Here is a 26,091-nt window from a genome sequence, read left to right as displayed (position 1 = left end):
AAGAACCATTAAAATAATTATCTTGAACGAAGTAAATGTTTATTGTTTTTGGCTTAAAGTCCACATCTAAATTACTTAGATAAAACATCTTTAAAAAATTAAACGTTTAATTCATCCAATTTTATTTTTATATATATAAAAATGCATTAAACCTATTTAATATCTTTGAAGTTTCAAATGTCCAATTTACACAGCTGTCTTGTTTTACCATTCTTCAGCTTTCCAAATTTTCCTATTAGTTTAAACTTTTTAAGACGACGGATCTCTTTGGTTTAAAAATGCAAAAGTGAAAGAAAAAAAGTAGGGTAAAGTATATAAATAGTCCATCGACTATAGGTTGTTGTTTTTATGAGTCCTTTGACTATTAAAAATTACAAAATGATCCCTCAATTATTAATGTCTAACTTAGATGACTGTCTTTTTTTAACAAAAAAAGACGTGTTAAAAACATATAAATAGTCAGGTGACTGTTACGTAACTTTTAATAGTTAAAGAACTCAACAAAGTATCATCCTATAATTGAGTATCATTTTGTAACTTTTGACTCATTAAAACAATACCCTATAATCAGAGATCATTTCTATACTTTACCCAAAAAAATTAATAGATAAAGAAGCTGACCACTTATGACAGCTCATTCCTAAACAACAACAACAACAAAACCATATTCCCATATACAATGGGGTAAGGGGGAGGTAGGGTAGTAGGTTGCCCCAACGCCAGGTTGAGAACAACTTCCGTGGAAGACCTCCGACAGTCAGAAAATTAAAAAAAAAGATAGAATGCAATGCATGTATAGTTAAATAAATAAATAAATACATAGTTAAACAGTGTTAATAATGCAGTCTTCAATATGCGCGTCTGTAAATGAGAAATAATCCCTGCAAATAAATCCTTGCATAAGAATCTCTGCAATAGACAGAAACGTAAGAACCGACAAAATTTAAAAAGAGGAAACATGAAGAGAAGGATACACAGAAGTCAACGATAACAAGCTACGAGAAAGAATAAATAAAATGGGTTAAAACCTAAACAAAGGCAACACTACTCCGCTACCCTAGTTCTAAGCCTCCATAATTTCCATTGACATAAACGTATAAAAAGTAGAAGTCATGTAAATTACTGCAAAGACATTAAAAGAAGACATAGATGATACACCCAACGGATGTGACCCACACTACACGGCTACCCTATTCTTAAGTCTCCATAATTTCCTATCAGAGGTCATGTCCTCGGTAAGGTCTAAATCCTTCAAATCAGATCTCAAGCAGTCTTCCCACTTCCGCCTTGGTCGTCCTCTCCTTCTGGCACCGTCGACTGTAATCGACTCTACCCACCTGACCGCATCCGACGGTTGTCGCCTAAGGACATGTCCAAACCACCGTAGTCTTCCCTCATTCTATTTTTCGGATACAAGCACCACCCCCAAGGACATCCTAATAGCAGAGTTTGGTGTCATGTCCCACAGAGTCCTACCACATGCCCATCGAAGCATTCTCATTTCTGCGGCCTCCGTCCTCCTTATGTGATCCTTCTTGAATGCCCAACATTCTGATCCATACAGTAGCGCTGGTCTTATTGTCATTTTATAAAATTTTCCCATAAGTTTTAGAGGCACCTTCTTGTCACACAAAACTCCAGTAGCAGCCCTTCACTTTAGCCATCCCGCCTTAATACGGTGTGTAACGTCGTCATCCACACCCCCATCTTTATGTATCATAGACCCTAGGTACTTGAAACAATCATTTGATGGGAGAACGTGTCCTTCTATGCATACTTAGACCTTTTCTTCCAAAGTAGTCTTCCAGGTAGCCAGTCTACTATTTAGCTCAGTTTTTGTTTTAGCAACTGGGACAATGTCGTCAGCGAAAAGCATACACCATGGAACCCCGTCTGGTGTCGCACAAAAGATGTCATCCATAATCAAGGCGAAGATGTAAGGGCTAAGAGCCGACCCCTGGTGGAGTCCGATTTCCACTGGGAAAGCCTTGGTGTCGCTAACTGTAGTCCTGATGAATGTAGTAGATATACAATACATATCACGAATCGCCCTGATATAAGCAGTTGGGATCCATCTCGATTTCAAGGTCTTTCAGATCGTATCGCGGGGAACTCTATCATATGACTTCTCAAGGTCAATGAACGCCATGTGAAGATCTCTATTTTTCCCCTATATTTCTCCATAAGCCGTCGGAGTAGATGAATTGCTTCCGTAGTAGACATGCCTGGCATAAATCCAAATTGGTTTTCCGAAACCCTAGTAATCTGTCTCAACCTAGCCTCTATTACTCTTTCCCATAGCTTCATGGTATGGCTGAGTAGTTTAATACCTCTGTAGTTGCCACAACGTTGGGGATCTCCTTTATTCTTATAGATTGGTATCACCGTAGACTCTCTCCACTCCTCTGGTATCTTGGTAGTCTCTAATATAATATTAAAGATGTCGGTCAACCACTTAACACCCTCTTCTCCTAGAGCCAACCATACAGTGATAGGAATTTGATCTGGACCGACAACTTTGTCCCTCCCCTTTTTTCTAAGAGCCATTTTGACTTCCTCAAACCCAATCCTACTTGTAGGGCAGTCATTGGCCGTAGTATGATGGTCGGCTAACCCATCAACGATACTATCTCTACTGGGAGAGGCACCGTCATTAAATAAGCCAAAGAAGTAACTACCCCAAACCCTCTTAATATCATGATATTTCACTAAAAGAACACCATTGTTGTCCTTAATAAACCTAATGCTACTTAGATCCTTTTTCTTATTTTCCCTGGATTTTGCTAGCATGAAGATGTCGTTTTGTCCTTCCTTGGTGTCTAATCTCTTGTACATTTCCTCATATGCCTTATTCTTTGCTTTAGCCACCGTTTTCTTGGCTTCCCGCTTTGCCTCCTTGTATCTTTGTTTAGCTCTCGATCTTTCTTCGTCATCATTGCATTATAGATACTCCTTGAAGCAAGTTTGCTTTGTCTTCTTAGTTTGGACTTCATCGTTCCACCACCACGATTCCTTATGCTCCTTGACCTTCCCTGTCGACAACCCAAGGGTTTTTTTCCCCACCTTTCTGATGCAATTTGCCATATTTTTCCATAACATATCTGCATTATTTAAGTTCATAGTTCCAAAACATGTATTAGACAAAACCTTACTCATAAAGTCATCAGTTGTCCCTCCATGTAAGTTCTTCTAAAGGATCTTAGGTTTACCAAGTGTAGCCCTCCTATGAGTGCTCCGGCCGTGGCGTACGCGGAACACCAAAACCAATAATATGTGTTGTGATGCACATGACTCTTCAGGGAACACCTTACAGTCAATGCAAGCCCATCGATCTCGATTTCGAACCAGGATGTAGTCGATTTTGGTACAATGTCCCCCGCTATTGAACGTAATCATGTTCACATCTCTCTTGTTAAAGAAAGAGTTAGTGACCACCATATATAATATAATATTCCCAAAACATACATGATATTTAGAAAACCACGACCCAGAAAAGAAAAAGAAACTCAATTGAACCTCAAGGGAGGTAACCACGGTTATTCAAATGACAAAATTAAAAAAATCCCTTTTCCTTTTTGATCTCTCTGGTATGGTTATGGCTTGAGGATCTCACTTGGCACTGGCGAGTTGGGTACAGAGCAGCTTGGTGGCAGTAACCATGTTGCTGAGGGCGGGTTTCACCTCAGCATACCTGCGAGTCTTGAGCCCACAGTCAGGCTTAACCCACAAGATGTTGGTCTCAAGCACCGCAAGCATCTTGTTAATTATGTCAGCAATCTCTTCGGTTGATGGTATTCTGGGAGAGTGGATGTCATACACACCCGAACCAATTTCAGCAGCATACTTCACTCCTTCACGGAACACTAACAGAAACTTCTCGTCCGAACGAGATTTCTCAATGGCTATCACATCAGCATCCATATCGATAATCGAGTGGATGATATCATTGAAGTTGGAGTAGCACATGTGGGTGTGGATCTGTCGGATTTTATCGACGAGGTGAATGAGAATTATGGTGATCATAGAAACGAATTCGAGAACTGAAAAGGGTGAAACAATATACAGACTTGGGTAGTGTCTTGAACACCACAGTTGGTGATTCTAAAGGAGTGGACAACCCATTTTAAGTAGAAGTCATGCTCAGACTTCCTAAGAGGCAACCATTCTCTCAAAGCAGCCACATCAATTTGGATAACATTGATCCCAGCCTTATCAAGATCCTCCACTTTGTCCTTGATGGCCAAGGCAATCTGGTAGCAAGTTTCGAATCTGAAAAATTACAAATCATAGAAGGTCAAACCGTATCCATATTACAAGATAAAATGGGCGGGAGAAATGCACAACCATAAACATTTTCTATTCATAGGCTTTCTCGTTCATACCTAGGTTGATCATTTCTCACAAATGACCAGTTGAGAATGGTGACAGGTCCAGTAAGCATTCCCTTCATTGGGCGTATAGTCATGCTTTGGGCTGTGGATGACCAGAAAACAGTCATTGGGTTGGGGCGGCTAACATCACCATAGATGATTGGTGGCTTGACACAACGAGATCCGTAAGATTGCACCCACCCGTTAACAGTGAAAGTAAAACCAGATAATTGCTCACCAAAGCACTCAACCATATCATTTCTCTGCACAATTTCAAGTAATACTAAGGAAGCTTGTCGTTAACCATAAACGAATCTCCCATTTACTGCAAAAGGGTCGATACCAAAAAGAATTCTCACCTCATGCTCTCCATGAACCAGAACATCAATGTCAAGCTCTTCTTGAAGATCGACAACCTTCTTAATTTCCTCCTTAATGGCTTTAACATAATCCTCCTCTGAGATCCTAAAGGGAATAAGAGATGTAGTTAAAAGGAATTGTCATTTTCTAGGAAAGAAAACAAGGTAATTCCTTGATTAACTACTCACTTGTTAGCCTTGAATTCACGACCAACTCTCCTGAGTTCCAAGGTTTGAGGGAAAGATCCAATAGTTGTGGTGGGCAGGATTGGTAGCTTAAGCTTTTTATGCTGGGCATCAAATCTATAAGTAACATTTGTAGCACGACGGTGGTCAGAACCCTTCAAAGCAGCAGTATGAGAATGCAATCAAAATCGAACACAGTAAGGAAAGAAAAGAGCAATAACTCGAAAAGAAAAGTTGAAATTTTCATTTATCTTAACACTTGCAGCCTTTTGAACAGTCTCGTTGGTCACCCTTGGGGAGGACTTCCTTGAAGCCTGAGCCAAAGCGTTGGCAGAGAAAAAGGCCTAAAAGAAGATAAATAACCAGTATGTGACATGGTGGTAAGTGAATCTCGTGAAACCACTAAAACCAAAAAGACCCAACCCAAAAGGCTTGAAGCCCGTTCCTAGATGACACCAAGATCTTAGAAAACTAGCGAAAAATAAGTAGCAAAATTTTATGGCAATACCTCATCCTTCTGACCAGTCAATGCCTTGGCAAGTGCATTGACTTCGACAACTTTCTGGGCGGCGAATGCAAACCAGGATTTGATTTCATCGTCTAGCTTAGTTTCATTTACAAGATCAATAGCAGTATGGAGAACCGAGCAGGAGGTGGACACCACAAGGTTGTCTGCACATTGGAAAATTAATACCAAAATAGTGATGTAATATTCACCATAAAATTACTACCCATAAAATGCAATGACAATAAAATACCTTTGCACACAACATCTTCAAGCGCCTGCAAGGTTCTTAGTGAAGAAGCAAGATCATTAGCCCAAATGATCCTTCCATCAACAACTCCAGCAAAGTGCTACTTGCCCTTGGGGAAATTGCTCTTAACCAACTCAATAGTCTGGGTTCCACGAATCAAATCCAAACCATAAGCAGTGACACCCTTCAATCCGATGAGGGTTTTGTATGCCTCAGCAGTGAGATCAGCAAAGTAGGTCTCAATCAGAACATTCAAGCCAGAAAGAGTGGATTCCAGTTCAGCATAAGCAGCGGTAAAAGATTGCAATTGGTGAGAGTCATGATCCAAGACAAGGGTCGGTTCATCAAACTGAATCCATGAGGCACCAGCAGCCTTAAGCTCAGCAATAACTTCACTGTATAGAGATTCAATGTTGTAGTTGGTCTTAAGATATGAAACTTCAGAGGTTTCTCAAAATTTTAGAGACTTCAATAAGTGGAAAAGTGACAACAAAGACACGTCTTGTAAAAAAGATCTAAAAAAATTATAAATTTATGTCGTGTCTTACTATATAATTTATCATTTTTAATACCATCAAGCGTATAAAAGATTACATTTTTTTAAGGAATTTTTTTTGTTAAATTACATTTGTGCAAATTTGATGTAGCCAAGCATGTTTTGTTGGAGGGGTAGGTGAAGTGGGTCCAATGTTATTATATATATTAAAATAAACATATGTTGATGAGATAATCGGCAAAAACTTGATTTTATTCTTTTCCATAAAGAAATATTATGTTTATTAAAATATTTATTAGAATTAAAAAATATATCTATTTTACAATAAATCACTTAATAACTTATGTTTTAATTAAAAACCTTAGTAGGTGTACCGAATTTCAATAAAAATAAAATTAGCATGAAATATTCAAAATAATTTAGAATTTAATTGTTTAATTGTTTTAATAACCACATTAATTTTATCATTAATAAAAATTTAAGAAGAAAAATTATTGAATATGATAAGTAAATAAATATTCACTTATCATTTAATTTTGAAAATATTTTTATTGATTTTATTTATTTTAAAACCTTATATTTGAAATAAATTATCATTTTCTTAAAAAGTGAAATATTAAAATTCTTATGTTCGGATTATATTTAAAATTACTAAAAGTAATGTAAAATAGTGAGATAGTGATCATTTTGTTACAAATCGATAACGTTAATGATCATTTTGTAATTTTTAAAATTTCAACGGTGAAAAAAAACTTATCCAAACTTCAGTAGCTGTTAGAGGTAAATTTAACCTTAGATTAAATATAAATATTAAATTTATAAAAGTAATCGACAACTAGCAACAAAATACATAAATGATACCGACATTATCTTCAGGTGAGAAGATTTTGCTTCAAATCCATTCAAACATGGTATATTACATTTACAGATATCCAATAAGCAAATCGTCAACAGCTATACTTGGAATTCCCTTGGCAAACTTACAATGATAATGTAGTTTATATAAAGATTCAGGTTATGGATTCAATATTTCGGATTTACAGATCTGTATATATTGTATACCCCAAAACCAAAAGAACTCAGATTTGTGAGGAAAACAAAGAAAAAGTTATGTTCAACCATCGTGCCTCCTATATAACTGCCAATGGGAGTGATCTATCGAAGCCACCGTGCAAGCCTCTTGCTCTAGATGGTCTCCTCTTCAATGGTGCTGCCTTAGTTTCCATCTCTTTTCCAGATTTTCCATTTCCATATGGTATCGAAATCGGCATAACTGTAGCTCGTGGCATACCATCTTTTGTTGGAGTGCCATGAATTAGTATCCTGCTAATGCCTGTATAGTGTAATGAATCTGCAATTTGCAGGGCGGTAACACCTTTGTTAGTCCTTGCTTCAACATCTGCTCCCTTTTTTACCAACAATTCTACCACCTCTGTATGACCCGATTCAACGGCACAATGCAAAGCGGTGTATCCTTCTTCATCTTTTGAATTGACTTCGATCCCCTTATTGATCAGCATCCTTACTGCTTCGGTTCTTCCTTTGAACGAGGCTCTATGTAAGGCTGTCCATCCGTGTTGATCTCTTCCATTGATCAAAGCACCGTTTTCGATCAGCCTTTGGATGGATCCCACTTCACCTTTTCGAGCAGCAAAACACAATCTGTCACCAAGCTTGAGTGTGTCGAAAAGACGTACGTGACCATATTCGGCAGCAACATCATATGCAGTTCTGCCTGCCTTGTTCCGAACATCTTTGTTCGCTCCCTTTTGAAGCAACAACCTAACCATCTGCTCGTCACCTAATCCGGCCGCGATGTGTAATGGTGTGTCACCATCTTTCGTATTGCGAACATCTGGTTTCGAGCCATTGGCTAGCAGCAGACGTATGCAATCTTTTTTTCTTTCCTCAACTGCTAGATGTAAGGCAGTATTGCCATCCTTTGCGAGGGCATCAACATTAGCCCCTTGAAGCAAAAGCAGTCGGAGTACCTGGGTATGGCCACCAACTGCAGCTCGGTGAATTGGACCCCAAGTAGATGACTTGGATCGCTCAGTGCTAGCCTTATGCGCCAGTAGAAGTTCAACAATCAGTTCTTCTCCGCACCCTGCAGCTGCCTCAAGCGGGGATGAACCTGACCGATTTTGAAACTCGACATTGGGCTCAAATTCAAGCAGTAATTGGACAATATCAGGTCTGCTTTGAGATATGGCAATATGAAGCAGGGTATCTCCATGTGAATCAACTGAATCAACCAGATTCAAAGCTGGATCACTCTGCTCCAGTACTTCTCTTATATCATCCATGGAACCATCCATCACTAGTTGAACCGAAACGGGTGAGCCAACAAACATGATCTTTATACCACTGTCAACAAACACCTGTTTCTTCTTTGTCGTAAACCAATCATTGGGAACCGCATCGAAAGTCGACATTGAACCCTTGATCGCGGCTCCCGGAACCACCACACTATGTAAAAGGAAAGAATCATCGCTGCGAGGGAACGAATCAGGAAGAAACGAGCCGGTAGGGAGATGATACACAATCTCCACAGTTACTGTCCCGAGTGGTGCTATGATTCCTGAGTGCGGCTTCACTGTGTACCGGCCCTTGTCTGAAGGTTGGAGCCTAAACGCAACCGGCATCGTGAACATAACATTGCGAAGCGTAAGCTCGCCGTAACATTTCTGTCCTGGCTCAACCCTGATAACAACAAGGTTTGAAGGCTCCAAAGAAATAAGCCTGTCCATATATTTGCTTCCAAGGTAAGGTAGGTTAACTTTTTTTTCTTCTTTTTCTGGACTTAAATGAGTTTTTGAAGGTAGGTTTTGAGGGAAAAACAAAACCCAAAGACCATAATAATCCAACGAAGAAGAAGATGAAAGGAAGTGAAGTGATGAAGAAAGTGCGATGGAGTACTTAAAGGGGATACGGATATGGAATGAGAGAGTGCCAAATGGCGGAGTTAAAAACAATGGAAGACTTGTTCTATTCGGCATTCTCTTCTATATATATATATATATATATATTGATTTGGATTCTTATAATGCCACTAAAATCTTAGCAACATCTTTCCAATTAATTATTTACAGGAACAGAGTAGCATTGTTTGATTAAAAGCATCATTTTTAATTATAGGATAAATTACATATTTAGTACCTCAACTATCACTTTTATTTCATTTTTGTCATTCAACTATTACTTTTTTTCAAAATCATATTTAACATTACATTTTGGTTTCATTTTGGTCACCATTTGTTAAAAAATTATAAGAAGTTCTGATGTGGCATGTTTAAAAAAATCAATGATGATGTGGTATTACCTTATGGTGACATGTCAGCATCACCGTTAATCTTTTAACAGTGGGTGACCAAAATAAAACAAAAAACGTAACATCATATATGATTTTGAAACAAAAAATAGTTAGATGATAAAAATGGAATAAAAGTGAAAGCCAAAGTACTAAATTATATTAGAAATAAGCAATAATCGTAGGGAGGCCGCTAGACTTCCAAACTATGTTTTTAAACTCTTTTTTTTTTAATTTGCGAAAAAAATCCAAATCTCCTTAACAATAATAAAATACTTCATTTAAAGAAAGAAAACTTTTTACCTTTTTTTATTTGAACGAAATTATTAATAATTTCGACAGTTTACTAAATTTTTTTTTATAAATAGTTATAAAAAATGACGTTTTAAAGAATAATTCTACAAATTTTAATATGTTCATTTTTTTATAATATGTCGTATTTTCATAATTTTCTCGCTGCTTCAGTTAATTAAACCTAATTTTCTGAGTCATTTTTCCAATAATGTTACAAATTTTAATAATTTAATTATTAATCTTAGCTGTTTGTCATTTATTTTCATTTAATTAATTTTGGTTTTAGGTTCATACCATCGATGCAATATGCAAAGTGACAAAAGCTGGAGTCAAGGAATGAGCATCTGCCGAGAGCAACAATTAAATGTTTTTAATGGTAGGGTAAATTATGGAGTTAATTCTGTTTTAACACTAAACAAAAATTTTATATAAATTATGTCACTAAGTTTTCAATTTGGTTTCAATCAAATAATCTAATGTTAATTGTTAATGAAATTGTTAACATGTTACTTAAGAAAATTTGTGTAATAATAGTTTCACTTTCCTGACTTTATGTATTCTATCATTTTTGTCCTAATCCGGTAAACTTCAATAAACTTAACCCTTAATAAAAAATTATTAATTTAATCTTATTACTTACATATTTTATCAATTCAGTTCTATTTTTTAAAAAAAAATCAATTAATTTAACCCTTTATATTTAAGAAACCTATCAATTTAGTCCACAAACAAATTTTCACCACTAAACAATATCATGGTTCAACAACACTAGTCCTTGTACTTCACTCTCAACTTCCATTGCCTCCATATCAACTTATCGAACCTTCAACATCGATAAGCTTCATCGCTCAAACTAAATATCACTTCAGTCCACATACTATTGCTATCATCATTCAATAGAATGTGTAAGCAATGAGGATCGAATATGTTTTTATACAATTTTTTAGTTGATACATCAATAATTTCGTTAACAGTTAATTGTTGGTGACTAGATTGAAACTAAATTGAAATTTCAATATCCTAATTTATAATTTTTTTAGTAGTCAAAATAGAATTGACCTTATAGTTTAGAGTCTCTAAAGATAATTTACCCTTTGTTATAGGCAAAATGCAAAAATTAGTCCCCCAACATTTGCCAAAACAATTATTTTAGCTCCTATTCTTTTTTTTTTTGAACTTTTTGACTCCAACGTGTTATTTTAGTACAAAAAAACCTTAATGTTTAATTAAAGAGTCATTTTGACCTTTATTCTACACAGTATATATATATATATATAAACGTAAAACGATAATACATCAATAATAGTATTAGATATTTACAGACATTAAATTAAATTTTTATATTTATAATTACATAAAATTAAATTTTATATATCATATTATATATAGTATACCAAAATTTATGTAGTTTTAATAATTATATCTTTAATCATTGAATTAATTTTGATTTATGAAAATATGACTTTCAATTGGCATCGATTGACGTCCAAATCCGTATGCAAAGCAAGTACAATGTATATATAGTTAAAATTGAATTTGTTAATGATTAATTATAGCAGATTGATTTGTATATGCAGACAACATTCCATTAAAAAATCAAATTACTAAAATTGAATTGGTCCTGGCTAATACATTGAATTTGTTAATGATTAACTATAGCAGATTGCTTTGTATATGCAGACAACATTCCACTAAAAAAATCAAATTACTAAAGGAGAATTCCAGACAACTTTCTTGTGAAAAGGATTGGGATGAGAATCTTTGGGTATGAAAAATAAATAATAATTCTAATACAGATTTGGTCATGGACATAGATTTGATAAATTCAATTCCAATGGATCCAATTCATTTTTTATTCATATTGAAATATACAAATAACATATGAAAATTTGTTGGTATGTGAGAAAAGTACAAGTACAAATATTACAAAAGGAAAAGTATCATCAAAGCATGGTTTTATTAATCAATGTCTACAAACTTTGTGTGTGTATTTTTTAAAATAATTTAACAGTTATGTATGTAGCTGCTTGAACTTGTAATCTAGAGAATAATATTCTATTCTACTATTAAAATCGTTTTTACTATCGAATTTTCTTTTACCCTTAATATAGTTCTAGAAATGAAATCAAAATTTTAGTGAAGGGTGAAAATAACGTGAGTTATTTTTCGAAGTCACTTTTTGAACAAAATGAAAAATATGAGATAATAAAGTCTAATTCTTCATTTGTATAAAATCCTCTTTTTAATTTTAGTCGGGTCTTACGTTTCTGTCTATATGCAGAGATTATTATGCAGGGATTTATTAGCAGGGATTACTTCCCATTACAGAAGCGCATATGAAGACTGTATATGAAGACTGTTCAAATATGTATTTATTTATTTATTTATTTATACATGCATTGCATTTTATCTTTATTTTTAATTTTCTGACTGTCGGAGGTCTTCCACGGAAGCTGCTCTCAACCATGCGTTGGGGGCAGCATACTACCTTACCTCCCGTTACCCCATTGCATATGAGAATAGTGCTTTGCTGTTGTTGTCTTCATTTGTATAAAAATATTGAAAAATATTTTTTAAAATTATTTATTATTATTATTTTAAGTTTATTATTATATTAAAAATAAGGGTAAGCAATTTAACAAAAAAAGTAAGTTACACGTTTAGTACGTAAATTATTATTTTTGTTTTATTACAGTAATAAACTTTATTTTTTTTCAAAATCATTCCCAACGTTTAATTTATGTTTTATTATAATTATATTTAAATTTAAATATTTATATATATAAAATAATAATTTTACTTTAAGTATCCAATCCATCCACTATTACAATAATTAATCACATTATTCTTTCCTTTAAAACCTCTTCTTCTGAAAAGCTATGCATTTGTTCCACTAAAATCAATATACAAATAAGTCCAAATATATCATAGGATAAACTACATAATTGATTAATCTTTTTTTAAGTTTTGTATATTTTCTCTCATTAAGTTAAAATAATTATAATATTTGATCAATTTTGTTTTTATTTAATTAAGATATGACCAATAAAGGTTAACTGTTGTTAGATTTTTTATGTATTGTTTACGTGACACAGTAAATATATTAAAAAGGTAAAGTACACAAATGATCACTAATATTTGAATAAGTTTTTGTTTTCTCCACTAAAGTTTTAGAAGTAACAAATTAATCGAGATCATTTTACGATATATATCCGATAACGATTTCAACCAATACAGAATCCCACCTGCACAAAAGAAAACAATGGAAGCATTGCCAATTGATATCAAAGACAATAATACTTTTGTTATGAACAGATTATTGTACTACATTCCTTTAATTGCAGAGATCTTCCATCGAACATATACTCTCTTTCTCTCCATCAATAGGAACTTAAAGCTATAACTTTCGCTTGAATGTCATCTCTAAAAAATTTAATCAGAGAGCACTTTTCATTTAAAGTAATGATTTCTATTTGCCATTCTGCTTTAGAACAATATATGGAACTTTGAGCCATATAAAAATGAAAAATTAAATAAAAGTATACAAAATTTAAATAAAATGATCAGTCATGTAAGTTTATTTTATATTATATATAAATTTAATGAAAAAACAAGTGTTCAAAGAAAATTTCTTTAAATATTCAAAGATAATTTAAGGTATAAGTTAAAAATACTTAATCTTATATTAAACCTTATATATTGTTGGCATGTGTAAGTATGCATGAACATCAAGTATATCCACCAGGTGTTTGCATGAAACATCCAACGTGGCAGCCTTGTAAAACCCCACATCGTTTTTTTGTTTTATTTTACCTTGTCCATCGATTTATATACGGAAGATTAATTCAAAATCCATACGCATTTTCTTTCCTTATCCTCAAAGTAAAATAGACGTTGAAGTATTGAATTTGAGGGGCGATCGATGATGGAGAGGAAGCATCTTTCTTGCATTGCCAGCCATGTTCTTCGAACAACTGCAGAGTATAATTATATCTCCCTCTCTTTCTGTTACTTAATTAATGACTTCATTTCCGGTTTGGTCTTTCTAGTCTTATACTTGACGTGTAAAAGGTTGAGCTTCCTAATCTAACTTGTAAGAGGGGCGGGCTTTCGATCGAGTTGACGAGTACTAGTTTATAATTCATTATAAACTTTATTTGAAATTTCCTTGGATTTTCGAGTAATCTATGTGCTACATTAATCCAGGGAACTAGGTACTTGTGTGGATCATTTGGTAGAAGAATTTGAAGCTGGATGGAACGCTGAAGTCGGCGATTATTCGAGGAAATTGATAGAATTTTGCAGCTCGGAGGCCCTCCCTAAATTATGTCAAAACATAGAAGAAAGACTACACAATGGATCATACAGCCGGTTCACATATGACATGATGCTTGCATGGGAGAATCCAACTGCCTCGGTAATCAATTTTTTAGTGAAAAATATGACTTTCAACTTTTTATTATGTTCATAATATATGTGCTGAAGTTGTCAGATTTTGTGTTTGATGAGTTAGCAGGATACCATTGCCAAAGAGAAAGAAGACCAGAAAATACCTGTAAATTTGCCCCCCGAGCAGGATGAAATCCCTCTTTTCTATTCAGATTTGATGCCACTCCTTGTAAGTGAATTTATTTCTCATCGTTCAATTGCTTCGGTTTCTCATTACCTTGACAATTATTCTCGAAACAATCTATCCATATGTTGATGATATCCCTCTTTTCTATACTTCATATCCTAGTGTAGGTCATTCTTGGGATACAGTTGATTTGTGTCCTTTCTTGAAAAGTTAATGATGAACCAAGTGTTGGAGAAGATGCCTTTGTGTGGTTGGGATCATTAGTTCCATTAGTTGCGGATTACGTTAATGGAAGGTTCACATTCGATACTCTAACCGCGCCTACTGGCAACCGGCTCTTCTTCCCTGCATACGATAAGTTCCTAAAAGAAATAGACAAGTAAGCCATGTTCAAGGGTTATATTGTGTTTTAAGCCGTATTCGTTTCAAACTCAGTGGGTAGAGCCCAAAATGTAGTTTGCAATATTCCAAGTGCTTTATTTGTTCGCATTCGATGTTGGTTCAACAGTTGCATGAAGCATTTGCAGAAACAAGCCGAACCAAAGGGTGTAGAGTTAGCTGATGATGAAATTATATTGCATGTCGAAGGAACGACCACCACGCAACGAGTAGTCCGCCATATTGGAGGAACAAGTTGGCCTGGTTCGGGTTTGATTTCATTTCCTGGTTTAGTAAGAATGTGCAGGCATTCAAACAAATATGTATCTTGTTATCATTTGAATCATTGCTACTTCGAATATACTTACTTTGGAGGTTAATTTTCTAGGTAGGCTTACGCTGACAAATTATGCTCTCTACTTCGAGGCCTCGGGAGCATTAACATATGAAGATGCGTTTAAGATCAATCTTTCGAGGGATATAGAACACAGTGTTAAACCGGCTTCCACTGGTCCATGGGGTGCTCTACTTTTTGACAAAGCCATAGTCTATGAGTCACCTGAACTGTAAGCATATGGTTGCAAAGAACTATCACTGACATTACTATTAGTATGATTATTATTTCTCAGTCAAGACATAATAACACGTAGGTAATAGCTTAGTGATCACCTGAATCTCTAAATTCAATTCAACAATGCATCAGTCCATAAATGCTGATTTGAAAGTTGATATAACTGCTTGATAATTAGAGTCGATGCTAGTTTAATGCTGATATTAAAGCTTATTGAAAATTTTAATTGCTCTTATTCTGATTTTCGAGTGACTTGAGATTCCGGTGTTTCTAGCCAAGAAGTACTTCTGGAGTTTCCGGAGATGACAAGCTGCACAAGGCGTGACCATTGGATAGCGCTCACAAAGGAGGTTCTGCTAATGCACAAATTTTCATCTAAATTTAAGGAAGAAAGTCAAATACAAGCATGGGAGATGCATGCAAGGACCATTTTTAGCATTATAAGACTTCATGCAGCTAGAGAAATGCTCTGAATTTCTCCCCCAGATCCCACAAAGTTCTTGATTTTTGCTTTATATGACGAGTTACCTAAGGGGGACTATGTACTCGAACAGCTTGCTGAGAGTCTAAAGAGGGTAAATATCGGACAACCATGTAGTGCACACTCCATGTTAAAGAAAATGAGCTTTTTGGATCAGACTATATTGAGCATAGAAACAAAAGGAGTGACCAGAAAGAGTAAAGCTATTGCAGGCGGCGAAGATGATATGATTTCACTGGAGACGGCCATTAATCGAACGAGAAAGGAAGAAAGGGAAGTTGCTAGTGCTAAAGAAGCAATGGAGGGGTTAAAAGAAGAAGGGGTCACCGAAAACGCTCTCATTCTTGTGGTAATTACACACTTCCCTCTCTAATGCCCCATGATTCTGTTCAAGCCAAGTAATCTTTTTTATTTTTTAATCAGTCAAACATATCTTTCTTTCTAAAAGAATAGATCATAGGATTGATGCAAGAACCTTATATGTTTGCACTTTTCTTTTGGCATATATAGGAGCTACTGAAGCCACTCAAGAGTGTTATCACTTGGTTTCGAGAAATAATTTCATGGAAGCGACCGGGAGCTACCCTTGTCGCAATCACCACAATTACAGTAATTGTGTACAAGTAAGTTGGTTTTGATGCAAATTCAAGTCTAAAGAGAGAATAAAGCACTAGGAAATCATGTTGTTGTTCTTGTTGTTGCAGGGAATGGGTTGGGAAGGCGATATCGGCAGGCTTGCTTGTACATGGTATCGAAAATGATCCAAGCTAAACTAGAAAGGGTCAAAGTCAAGCAAAAGGAGATAACCGTGTGCACTGCCTCGGAGCCGACAGGGTCGACAAGAGAAAACATAGTTTCAGCACAGTATGGATTTATTACCATTTCCGGGATAATACATCAAGCAAATGTTACAATTCTGAAATTGCATTCAATTCTTGTTTCAAGGGCACACGAGGTATAAGTCATGCAACTTCATTTTCTTTTCATCCTGCGACGGAATTAACACACGGTTTGTTTGGGTTCAGCATGCAGATATGGTGATGGTTGGGCTCACCGGTTTGGCGATATTGCTGGCTGTAATTCCGTTGAAGTATCTAATAATAAGTGGTGTATTACATATGATGATGATGACATCAAAGCTAGGGAAATACATGAGAAATAACCAAAGGGAGAGGCGAGTGAAAGAATGGTGGGACTCTATCCCCCCGACACCTCCTCGAATTGTGGATCAGCCTGCCTTAAATAGGTGATGATCAAAACTAAATTTAAATTTAAATTCATGAAATCTGTAATTATAAAAAAAAAAAAAAACTATCACATTAATAATTTTATTAATTGTTAACGACCGGTGGCGTGACTTGATTGATGGTATTTTAAAAATATTTTTAGTTTGATGGCTAAAATAAAATTGACCCTATTAATTAAGAAATCCTTTGCATCAGAAATAAAACAAAAAAACCTTTAAAAAAGGGAAAGGACCTTTGGATACCTAAGTGATGATATTTTGAAGGGAAAACTTGTAATCATTAATTGAAGCATCAAATCAATTATAAGCTGTACACAACTTATTTACTTTCTTCGAATCCAATGTCTTTTATATATATAGGAATTTAGGGGATTCAAACTATGTAATTATTTCTTACATTATTAACAAAAAATAATCACATGCACTAACTATTTTTCTTAATAAAGAATTTAATATTAAATATGTCCGAGGTTAAACTATTTATTCAATTTAATAAATTCGGCTAAATAATAAGGGCGCTTTATCGGTCTATATGAACAGTAATCGTGAGAAAGCTTCTTTGTTTACGATTTCATGTGTTAGAATTAGAATTCAGCGTTTGATCGAATAAATTATTATTTTTAGCCTTTTTTTAGGTTGATGATTTTTATTTTATAATTAAATTTTATTTATTTTTTTTTCGTTTTATGTAAAAAAGTTCGAGTTATTTCGGCCGACAAGTTTTATTTTATAATTTAAGTTTATTTTTGTGAATTGAATCAAGCTCATAAAATTTGAGTTGTGTAAGTTTTTATTTAAATTTAATTGTAAATATTTATAATTTTGTAATATTTTATTTTAATTTAAATGATTTTAAAACTTAAAATATTTTTGAATTGAATCGAGTTTATAAAATTTGAGTTGTTTAAGTTTTTATTTAAATTTAATTGTAAATATTTATAATTTTTTAATATTTGATTTTAATTTAAATGATTTTTTATAATCATATGCAATACATGTATTTTTTTTTTATTTTTCTTCATATGTAATATAAATATATCGTATAGAGTCATGAGACTCGACTCAAATTTAAAAATTAATCCACTAGATATTAAAAATTTTAATTTATTCAAGTTTTATCTTATAATTCGTTTCAAATTTAAAATTTTCTCAAGTTGAAATTATAAAATTATGATTCGAAATCATTTTAAATCGAGTAAAAAAACAAATTTTCAAGTCAAGACGAATATTTCTCATCCTAATTAACATCTAATTAGCACCATCATAACTTTTATTTTTAAGTTTTTATTTGGATTATATTAGTAAAAGATTTAAAAATATTTTTAAAAATAAATACTTAAATATTAATAATATAAAATTATTATATAAGATAAATATAAACAAAAAATTTAAATAAATACAATCAATAAAATAAAAAAATAATGAAAAATTTTAACTTCAAAATAAACATAAAATTTAAATATGTCCCATCTTAAATTTAGATTTTAATATCATTTTATTTAAAAATAAATAAATTACTCTTATAATCTCCCTACCTCATTACAACATCAAAATGAGTTGTTTCCCCTTTTTGGTACATTTGAAAATATAATTAAAAAATATTGATTATATTTAATAATATTTTAAGCTGAATTTTTAAAATGCGATGTTAAGGGGTTTGAATTTAGCGTTTGCAAATGAAATAAACTGAGTTGAGAGGCTTGTCATTGCCTCTGCAGTACCCAATTCAAATTAGTCGATTAATAAATCATAAATATACGGTTATAAAAAAATAGAATTGTTTTCTAAAATTCAATTATCAAATATATAACTATTAAAGATTGATCGAGTAATTTCTTTTTTAGAATTGTTAGAACTCAAGACTTCAAGGAAAAATAACACTTTCTTTTACCATTGAGGCCGATTCAACATCAATTGAATAATTAAATTCTTAAATTTAAATAATAATTTATTGATTCAATAAATATTATCGTTAATTTAATACACATAAAAACAAAGAATTCAATATTATTTAATTTATTAATAGAAAGAAATGAACAATCTTAATAATTAGCAACAACTTTATATCAAATTGTTAAAAGAAATATAATTTTTTCATCTCATAAAACAAATGACAAGATTTATAAAAATGTTAGTAATGAAAAGGGGAAAAAACTAGGGGTCGTTTTACAGGCAGTATTCAACTCTGAGTCTCTATCTTGGGGGCGGGGAGTAGGCTTTTGCAATTCACCCAAAGAATATCTAATGCTACAAAACAGCCTTTCTCTTTATATTTTCCCACTTGTTATCCACTGTTTTCAAGTATAAAGGCTTTTCGTACTTGTTCATGGCCCCTGGTTTTGCCATCCCTTATATACCACCTCCTCTCGCTACAGTCTTCCAAAATCTTCACATTTTTGCACAATGTTCTTCTTTTTCCAATACCAAGGCTTTTCTTCTTGATCCAAACGAATCCATTTCCACCTGTGTTGAAAGGCTTCACATTTTCTTCTTGGTTCTTTTCTCTTCTTTCTTGGGTTTGGACCGTTTTTGATTTCTTTGATCGAAGATTGAATTTTGAAATTCTGGGTTTTTGTTGCACGAAATCAGTGATCTTTGACAATTTTGTATCAACTTCTAATGTGATGGTGAATGCCGGTGGATTGGTGGATCAAAGAAAGGATATTATGAAGATTAAACATGCAAACGTCAAGGTGAGATACGTTAAGAAACCCATCAAGAAGAGCAACAAGAAAACAAAAGATCCCAGATTACTGCAAAAGTTATTTGATTCATGTCGGGAAGCGTTTAAGGGCCCTGGAACTGTTCCTGCTGATTCTGATGTAAACAAACTATGCAGCATTCTCGGTGAGTTTCTTGACTGAATTCATCATTAGTTTCTGTTTGATTATTTGTTTAAAAGAAAAAACCTAGGTTTGGTTTTGTTCGTGGTGGTGAAGAATTATTTTTCTCCCATGAAACACTTGACCAAATCATAGAAACTGCAGTTGAATCGATGGATTCAACGCTTTGTCAGTCGGTTTCCGTAGGATATTCATCATAAATGCATGTAATTTTTGGTGCATGAATTTGAGCAATCATGTATTTATCACGCACTTTATCCCGATTGCAGATGGTATTTATATTTACTTGCTTAGCTACTGTCAATCAATCAAAATCCAACAGTATTCTACAAAAACTGAAGCTTTATCTTTTTAGTTAATAACTTAATCTGCTTTAGCTCACACGTCTTTGTTCCCACATGGAACGGATGAATAATTTTTTATTTGGGATTAACTTATAGAAATTTAGTTACGAAAATAGATAATTAATAGAATATACATAAAAAAATATAAAATATAAAAGCATTTGAAAATTTCAAGAGAAACGACTACTCTCATTCGTCACGGGACACCATCCCTAATCCCACGTAACAATGTGATGTACTTATGTTTCAGACAATATGTATTTATGTATACGTTGGAACACAAGATTTCGTTTCTCGAAGTAATTGACTAAAGCACTACCTTCAATTTGTAGCAGTTGATTTTGCATCTGAAAATGAAGTTGGCTTGATTTTGTAGATAAGATGATACCAAAGCATGTGGGGCTTAGCAAAAATATGCACTTCTTCAAATCCAAGAGTGCGGTGAAAGGAACTCCAAGAGTTGCATATACAGCCATATACCAATGCCATGAGTTCTCGGTTCGTATTCTGTCTCATTTGGTCATACCTTATTGCCATGGATTTGCTTTACCTTGGATTTGTTACTGGTGCAGATTTGTATCTTCTTTCTTCCAGCAAATGCTGTCATCCCTCTCCATAACCATCCAGGGATGACTGTTTTCAGCAAGCTTTTAGTGGGAAAACTGCATATAAAATCCTATGACTGGGTTGATCATCCCAATTCTCAACACCCTATGGCAATGCCACCTAGTTCCCAGCGTAAGAATCCATATTTTCTTCCGGATGTGGACACAATCCGATCATGCATTCATATTGTGCTATTGGTTTCAGTGAGATTGGCAAGGTTGAAAGCCGATGGTGTGATAAAAGCGCCATGCGAGACGTCGGTGTTGTATCCCACAACAGGAGGTAATATCCATGAATTCAGAGCCATAACACCATGTGCGGTGCTTGATGTTCTTGGCCCTCCTTACTCTAAAGAAGATGATCGGGATTGCTCCTATTACAAAGATTTACCAGTCTTACGTAAGTGAAAAAGCTTGAAAAACCATGCCATGCGTTTGAGATTCAAATACTATAAAAGAGAATGGAGAGTGAAGATTAACTTTGATTGATTGGATTGTGCAGATGGAGTGAATGAAGAAGATGATTTAAGATGGTTGGAAGAAAATCAAGCGCCGGAGAATTCAGAGATGGATAGAATTGAGTACTTGGGTCCTCAGCTCATAGAATCTACTTTGTTATAAATATTTATTTATTTTTATGTCCCCCACTGAATATTTGTTTATTTCTTGTGTTTTCAAATTGTAGGAACAAACTACTTTCTTATAAATATCTATTTTGAAAAAGGAAAAATTTACCTCTATGTGATAGCGTGCAAATTTTATAATTTTTTTCAAAATCAAACAATCCAATAACTCACCTAATATTATCGTCTAATTAAACAAATCCATGAATGGTCTAATTACGCTTCTAATATTTTTATTGATTCGATTAATACTATCGTTAATTTAATAAACATACTTAAACATGCAATATTATTTAATTTATTAATGGAAAAAATCTTAATAATTTATCCTAATCTAGTGAGATGAGGCACTAAATTCTTTAAGCAAGGTTAAGGTTTGAATTGCTCCGGATTATGAGGGTTATCCTCACCTATGTAGTATTCGATCTAAATTAATTGATCGATCTAGATTAATTGGTCAATAAATCAGATATTCGTGCATAACTAAAAAAATGTTTTTGAGCGCCAACTAAAATCAATTATTCGGTTTTGAGCAGGCTAACCTAAGACTCACCCAAAACACTAAATTTTTTTGGATCCTAAAGTCCCAAAACTTGCCCAAAGTCCTAAATTTATTTGGCTTTAACCGCCCAAATCCACTAGCTCGTTAAACCGAATCCAAAACCTATGCAGGTATCCAAAACGATAACGTTTTTGTCCGAGGATTCCCCGTTCCCCCCACCTTTTTCTCTCTTTAAATAACGCAATTTTGGTGGAGGTATTTAAATCCCGTTCAAAGTTTATTTTCCATTTTGTCCAAAAAAAATGCTCATCTGTGTTCTCTACAATTCGCATAAACTTTTGACAAGTACATTAATAAATTAAAATCGAAGGATCTGGCATAAGGGACGAAATTTATAGGTGTGTAAATTAATTTGTAATTGTAATCGTTAATAGATGTAACCCTTATATTTTACAATCAACGACGATAATGAATGTGAGTCTCTTGGCAGTAACGATGGTGACCTTTCCAGTAGTTACACCCGTGAACGACGATAATGATTGCAATCAACGAAGATGGGGGTTCTTTTCCTTAGTGATCCGATGTAGAATTGGAAATATGTGCGGCGAGATTTCTCCTCTTGACGGCGACAACATGTCGTGGAGTCAGCGCCATTCAATGGTGAACGACTATCATCAGAGAGTTTGGGCGTGCAAAGATGCTGAGAAATCTTTTGTGGATCTATGGTAAACGGTGACGAATTTGAGAAATCGACCTCATACAGACTCAGCGGACTAAAAAGGCATGACATTGGAATTTTGTTCTCGGCGACTAGAGAGAGGGGAAAAAAAGGAATATATTTATTTGTTCGACTTTGTCACGATTAGTTTTTATTTATTTATTTATTTTGATAAATCTTAATTTTAACTAGAGCGGAGGTAAATGAGAAATGATGCTCTTAGTGTGTCTAGAACCTATGACATAAAGGAATGTAAAGAAATAAAGATGAACAGCTTGATCGATCATGCAAATATATTTACTCTCAATATTTATTTAATATTAATTTAACATTAACCATAAAAATTTATAAAAACATAAATATTGAAACGAGGTTTTAGATTCACAAGATTCAAGCTTGGACATTCCAAAAACAATCAGACCTAAGCTTCCCTAAAGACTTAAAAGTGAATTATTATACACGCAAATTAAGCAATTTCAGTTCCTAAGAAATTATTGATATTCTTTGAAGTTTTGGGTTTGAGTATGCGTATACATAAATACAAGTGCTCGATGTTTGAAAGTCTTTTAACATAAACTAATTTGTATTCACCTCAGACTAATTTAAAAATAAACTATTAAATCAATCATAATATACCGGTCAAATAAATAAATAATTTACTTTACACGTTTTTGGTATATTGCTAATTTAATCATAAATAAAAATATGGATGAAAACTCTTCAGAAGTGGACCAAAGCTTGCATACTGCCAAAAGATCTTAGACAAAAGCAGAATTGACATTTATGTTGTGTTATTGTTTGTTCTTTTAACCTAACGATATGTTTTCTTTCGTTATAATCGATGATATATTTACTTTAATTTTCGCATATTTAATGTATTCATATTTATCAATTTTTATATGATATCAAATTTTAATTAAATCATGAGCTCATCAAACGACATCAGATTACTTAAAATTACCAGTGAATGAAAAAGACAATATGTAATTAATTGGTTAGTCTACAGTAAGGCAAGCTTAAAGAAAAGTATATGATATCAATATATACATGTAATAACTACGTATACAATTTTCAACAGTATCAGGCAACCACTTGGATCAACCTTAAAGACATGGAAGTCAAGTAGATAAGAAAAAGGCCACCTCCAAGGACCCCATCAAGCTTCATATCTCTCAATGGCAGAACCAAAAGCGCCCATACCAAGGCACAGATTAGAAAACCCAGTGTTTCTAGTAGATAAGGGTCTTTAGGAATCTCAACAGGTGAAGGGTATCCATACCAGGCTGAGCCAATGAAGGACAAGCCCAAACCAAATAGGGTGTTGAAGATGGGACCAGCATAGCAGCCTGATATAGCCACTTGTGCACCTTGTGCACTACCATTCAGAGCCATTGTCAAGTTGGTTATCAGGTCTCCGAGTGAGTTGCCCCACGCCAGGACCGTCAGACCAAGGATTGAGTGGTTGATTCCGAGTATGTAGCCTAGTGAAATCAATAAGCCAACGAGTTCTTGAGCTAGAATGTAACTCCAAATCACACTCATAAAGAACCCTCCAGCTAGCCATGGGAGCAAACAGTTGTTCGGTGGGCTCGATTTTTCGGTTTTCAAATATGCAACAACCCCTAAGCCGGTTCCAATAATGACCCCGGTTCCGTAAACCACCAGGCCTGAATTGAAGTTGAGACTGAGCTTGACACTGTCATCTTGAAGATCCCAAAGTATGGATAAGAGAATTGGTGCCAGTGTGACAGAAACAACTGCAATTGGCTTAGACCATCTATCTTGGCAAGCAATTGGAATTGTCAATCTTCTAGGTAAATAAAGGGGCATCTCAAGGACCCAGAGCAACAATTTACAAGTTCTTGATGTTCTCAAACAAAAGCAACATTTCCTGGATTCAGCTCCTTTTCCATCATCTCCTAGATTCCCTTCCTCCAAACCATCTAGCTCTACTTTCTCGACTCCATCCAAGATCGGTATGCTCAAATCGCTGTTGCAACTCGAATCAGAGTCCATGTCACCAGTGTTCCAAAACACGTATATGACATAAACAAGGATAACATAAACAACATACATTGAAGAAAATGCCATTGCTCCCCAGAGACTGATTTTGCCATAAGCCAATGTCAAAATCAAGGACGCAATCACCATGAGAAGGTAGCAAGCATCTCTGATGAAAGCAGGTTTGTTAACCCTGACTCGTTTATGGTGCACCAAAGTGCTTATGGTTCCGACCACAACACATGTTACAAAGAAAGCACCACCCATAACTGTATTTAGTCCAATATCCTGTGTTCCACTATCCATGAAAGAGACTATGCTGGAAAACACATCTGGGGCACCATTGCCAAGAGACAAGAGAGTAACACCAGCAAGTGTAGGGGACAATTTCAACAGGTTTGACAAGCTTTCAAGGGAATAACAAAAGTATTCAGAGGATGTATTTCCCAAAAGATAAAACAACACAAGGAGCCAAAGAATCAAAAGGCAATGACCCAAAAGTGGAAATCTTCCAAAATTGCAATAAGAAAGGTAGAGATAATCAATATAGCCTTGAGAAACACATGGGCTACTGTGTTTAAGGGAAGAACACTTGGCTCTATAATCGACTAGATTCTCCAGGTCCTTACAATCTTGCTGACTATTATTACTGCTTAAGACAACAATTCCAGAAGACCTAAAACATATAATCAAGAAAACACAAGCCACCAAGAGAAATGAAATGTTCAAGAAGATGATGTACCTTTTGCTTTTGTTCCAAGATGTTGAAACCCGAGTACCCATTAAAGAAACCCAACCCCAAAATTTATCACAACCACGAAAAAGGAAAGATTGTACTAAATCATCAATAAGAAACTCGGAAAGTTGAAACCTTTTTTAAAAACTTGGAAGAGAGAAATAAACCCAATATAGGAAGAAGGAAGCTTAATATGGTTGTAAAGCAGTTTTCCCAGGAAAATTTCCTGGTTTTCTGTAGGTGCAGGAAAACACAAATGGTTAGGAGAGTTCTAAAGTGTGGGAGAAAGTGTATATATAATGTTCTTACAGTAGCTGACTTGGTTAAGGAAATTTAAGTAAGGGTCAAGTAACTCAGAACATTTTGTCTCATGTGGACACCAGTACCAAACAGTAATAAAAAGAAATGAATGGAATAACCAATGTTCTTTTATTATTAGTTACTATTATTATATCTTAATTTTCTTTTGTTATTGTGGCGAACAAAGGAGGATAAGCAAAGATAGGATAGGAAAAAACAATATGAAAAGAACATGAAAGAAAAAGAAAAGGAAAGGAACGAGAAAGAAAGGATATAAAAGAAATTAGGTTTAATATAATATTATCTTAATATGGCTTAATTGTCACTCAGTTTTTTATAACTTTTTTTTAGTTTTTTTTTTCAAAATAAATAAATAGAAGAATAACAATAACTAAAG

General features: G+C 34.2%; 3 protein-coding genes and 2 pseudogenes across 4 annotated transcripts; 2 read left to right on the top strand and 3 right to left on the bottom strand.

Moving 5' to 3' along the window:
* Positions 1–3,537: 3,537 nt before the first annotated feature.
* LOC120116078 lies at positions 3,538–7,288 on the bottom strand (annotated as a pseudogene).
* On the bottom strand, positions 7,083–9,085 carry LOC120116093 (protein VAPYRIN-like). Its single transcript, XM_039136640.1, has one exon. The coding sequence runs from the start codon at positions 8,914–8,916 to the stop codon at positions 7,297–7,299; it is 1,620 nt and encodes a 539-aa protein (XP_038992571.1). The 5' UTR covers positions 8,917–9,085; the 3' UTR covers positions 7,083–7,296.
* Positions 9,086–13,695: 4,610 nt separating this feature from the next.
* On the top strand, positions 13,696–17,026 carry LOC120116076 (annotated as a pseudogene).
* A 2,508-nt stretch (positions 17,027–19,534) lies between these two features.
* LOC120116150 (plant cysteine oxidase 2-like) lies at positions 19,535–21,450 on the top strand. The gene is made up of 5 exons (XM_039136705.1): positions 19,535–19,869; positions 20,586–20,707; positions 20,782–20,947; positions 21,020–21,214; positions 21,317–21,450. The coding sequence occupies exons 1-5, from the start codon at positions 19,647–19,649 to the stop codon at positions 21,433–21,435; spliced, it is 825 nt and encodes a 274-aa protein (XP_038992636.1). The 5' UTR covers positions 19,535–19,646; the 3' UTR covers positions 21,436–21,450.
* A 2,191-nt stretch (positions 21,451–23,641) lies between these two features.
* On the bottom strand, positions 23,642–25,644 carry LOC120116149 (cation/calcium exchanger 2-like). 2 transcript variants are annotated; one of them, XM_039136703.1, is made up of 2 exons: positions 24,732–25,644; positions 23,642–24,647 (listed from the first exon to the last, which is right to left on the bottom strand). In XM_039136703.1, exons 1-2 carry the CDS (start codon positions 25,439–25,441, stop codon positions 23,738–23,740), a joined length of 1,620 nt encoding a protein of 539 aa, XP_038992634.1. In that variant the 5' UTR covers positions 25,442–25,644; the 3' UTR covers positions 23,642–23,737. The 2 variants fall into 2 exon arrangements, with proteins under 2 accessions (XP_038992634.1, XP_038992633.1); XM_039136702.1 differs by having other exon boundaries at positions 23,642–25,644.
* Between the last annotated feature and the right edge of the window lie 447 nt (positions 25,645–26,091).

Source organism: Hibiscus syriacus, unplaced genomic scaffold (assembly GCF_006381635.1).
Source record: "Hibiscus syriacus cultivar Baekdansim isolate YM2019G1 unplaced genomic scaffold, ASM638163v2 tig00110283_pilon, whole genome shotgun sequence".
Lineage (NCBI taxonomy): Eukaryota > Viridiplantae > Streptophyta > Magnoliopsida > Malvales > Malvaceae > Hibiscus > Hibiscus syriacus.
Note: the sequence above shows the minus strand (reverse complement) of the source record. Positions and strands in the feature narration are given on the sequence as shown.

Bases quoted from the DNA above. Each gene is read 5' to 3' on its own strand.
- LOC120116093 (XM_039136640.1), bottom strand. From the start codon at position 8,916: ATGGACAGGCTTATTTCTTTGGAGCCTTCAAACCTTGTTGTTATCAGG.
- LOC120116150 (XM_039136705.1), top strand. From the start codon at position 19,647: ATGGTGAATGCCGGTGGATTGGTGGATCAAAGAAAGGATATTATGAAG. The intron at 19,870-20,585 runs GTGAGTTTCTTG...TTGATTTTGTAG, and splicing joins CAAACTATGCAGCATTCTCG to ATAAGATGATACCAAAGCAT. The intron at 20,948-21,019 runs GTAAGAATCCAT...TATTGGTTTCAG, and splicing joins AATGCCACCTAGTTCCCAGC to TGAGATTGGCAAGGTTGAAA.
- LOC120116149 (XM_039136702.1), bottom strand. From the start codon at position 25,441: ATGGGTACTCGGGTTTCAACATCTTGGAACAAAAGCAAAAGGTACATC.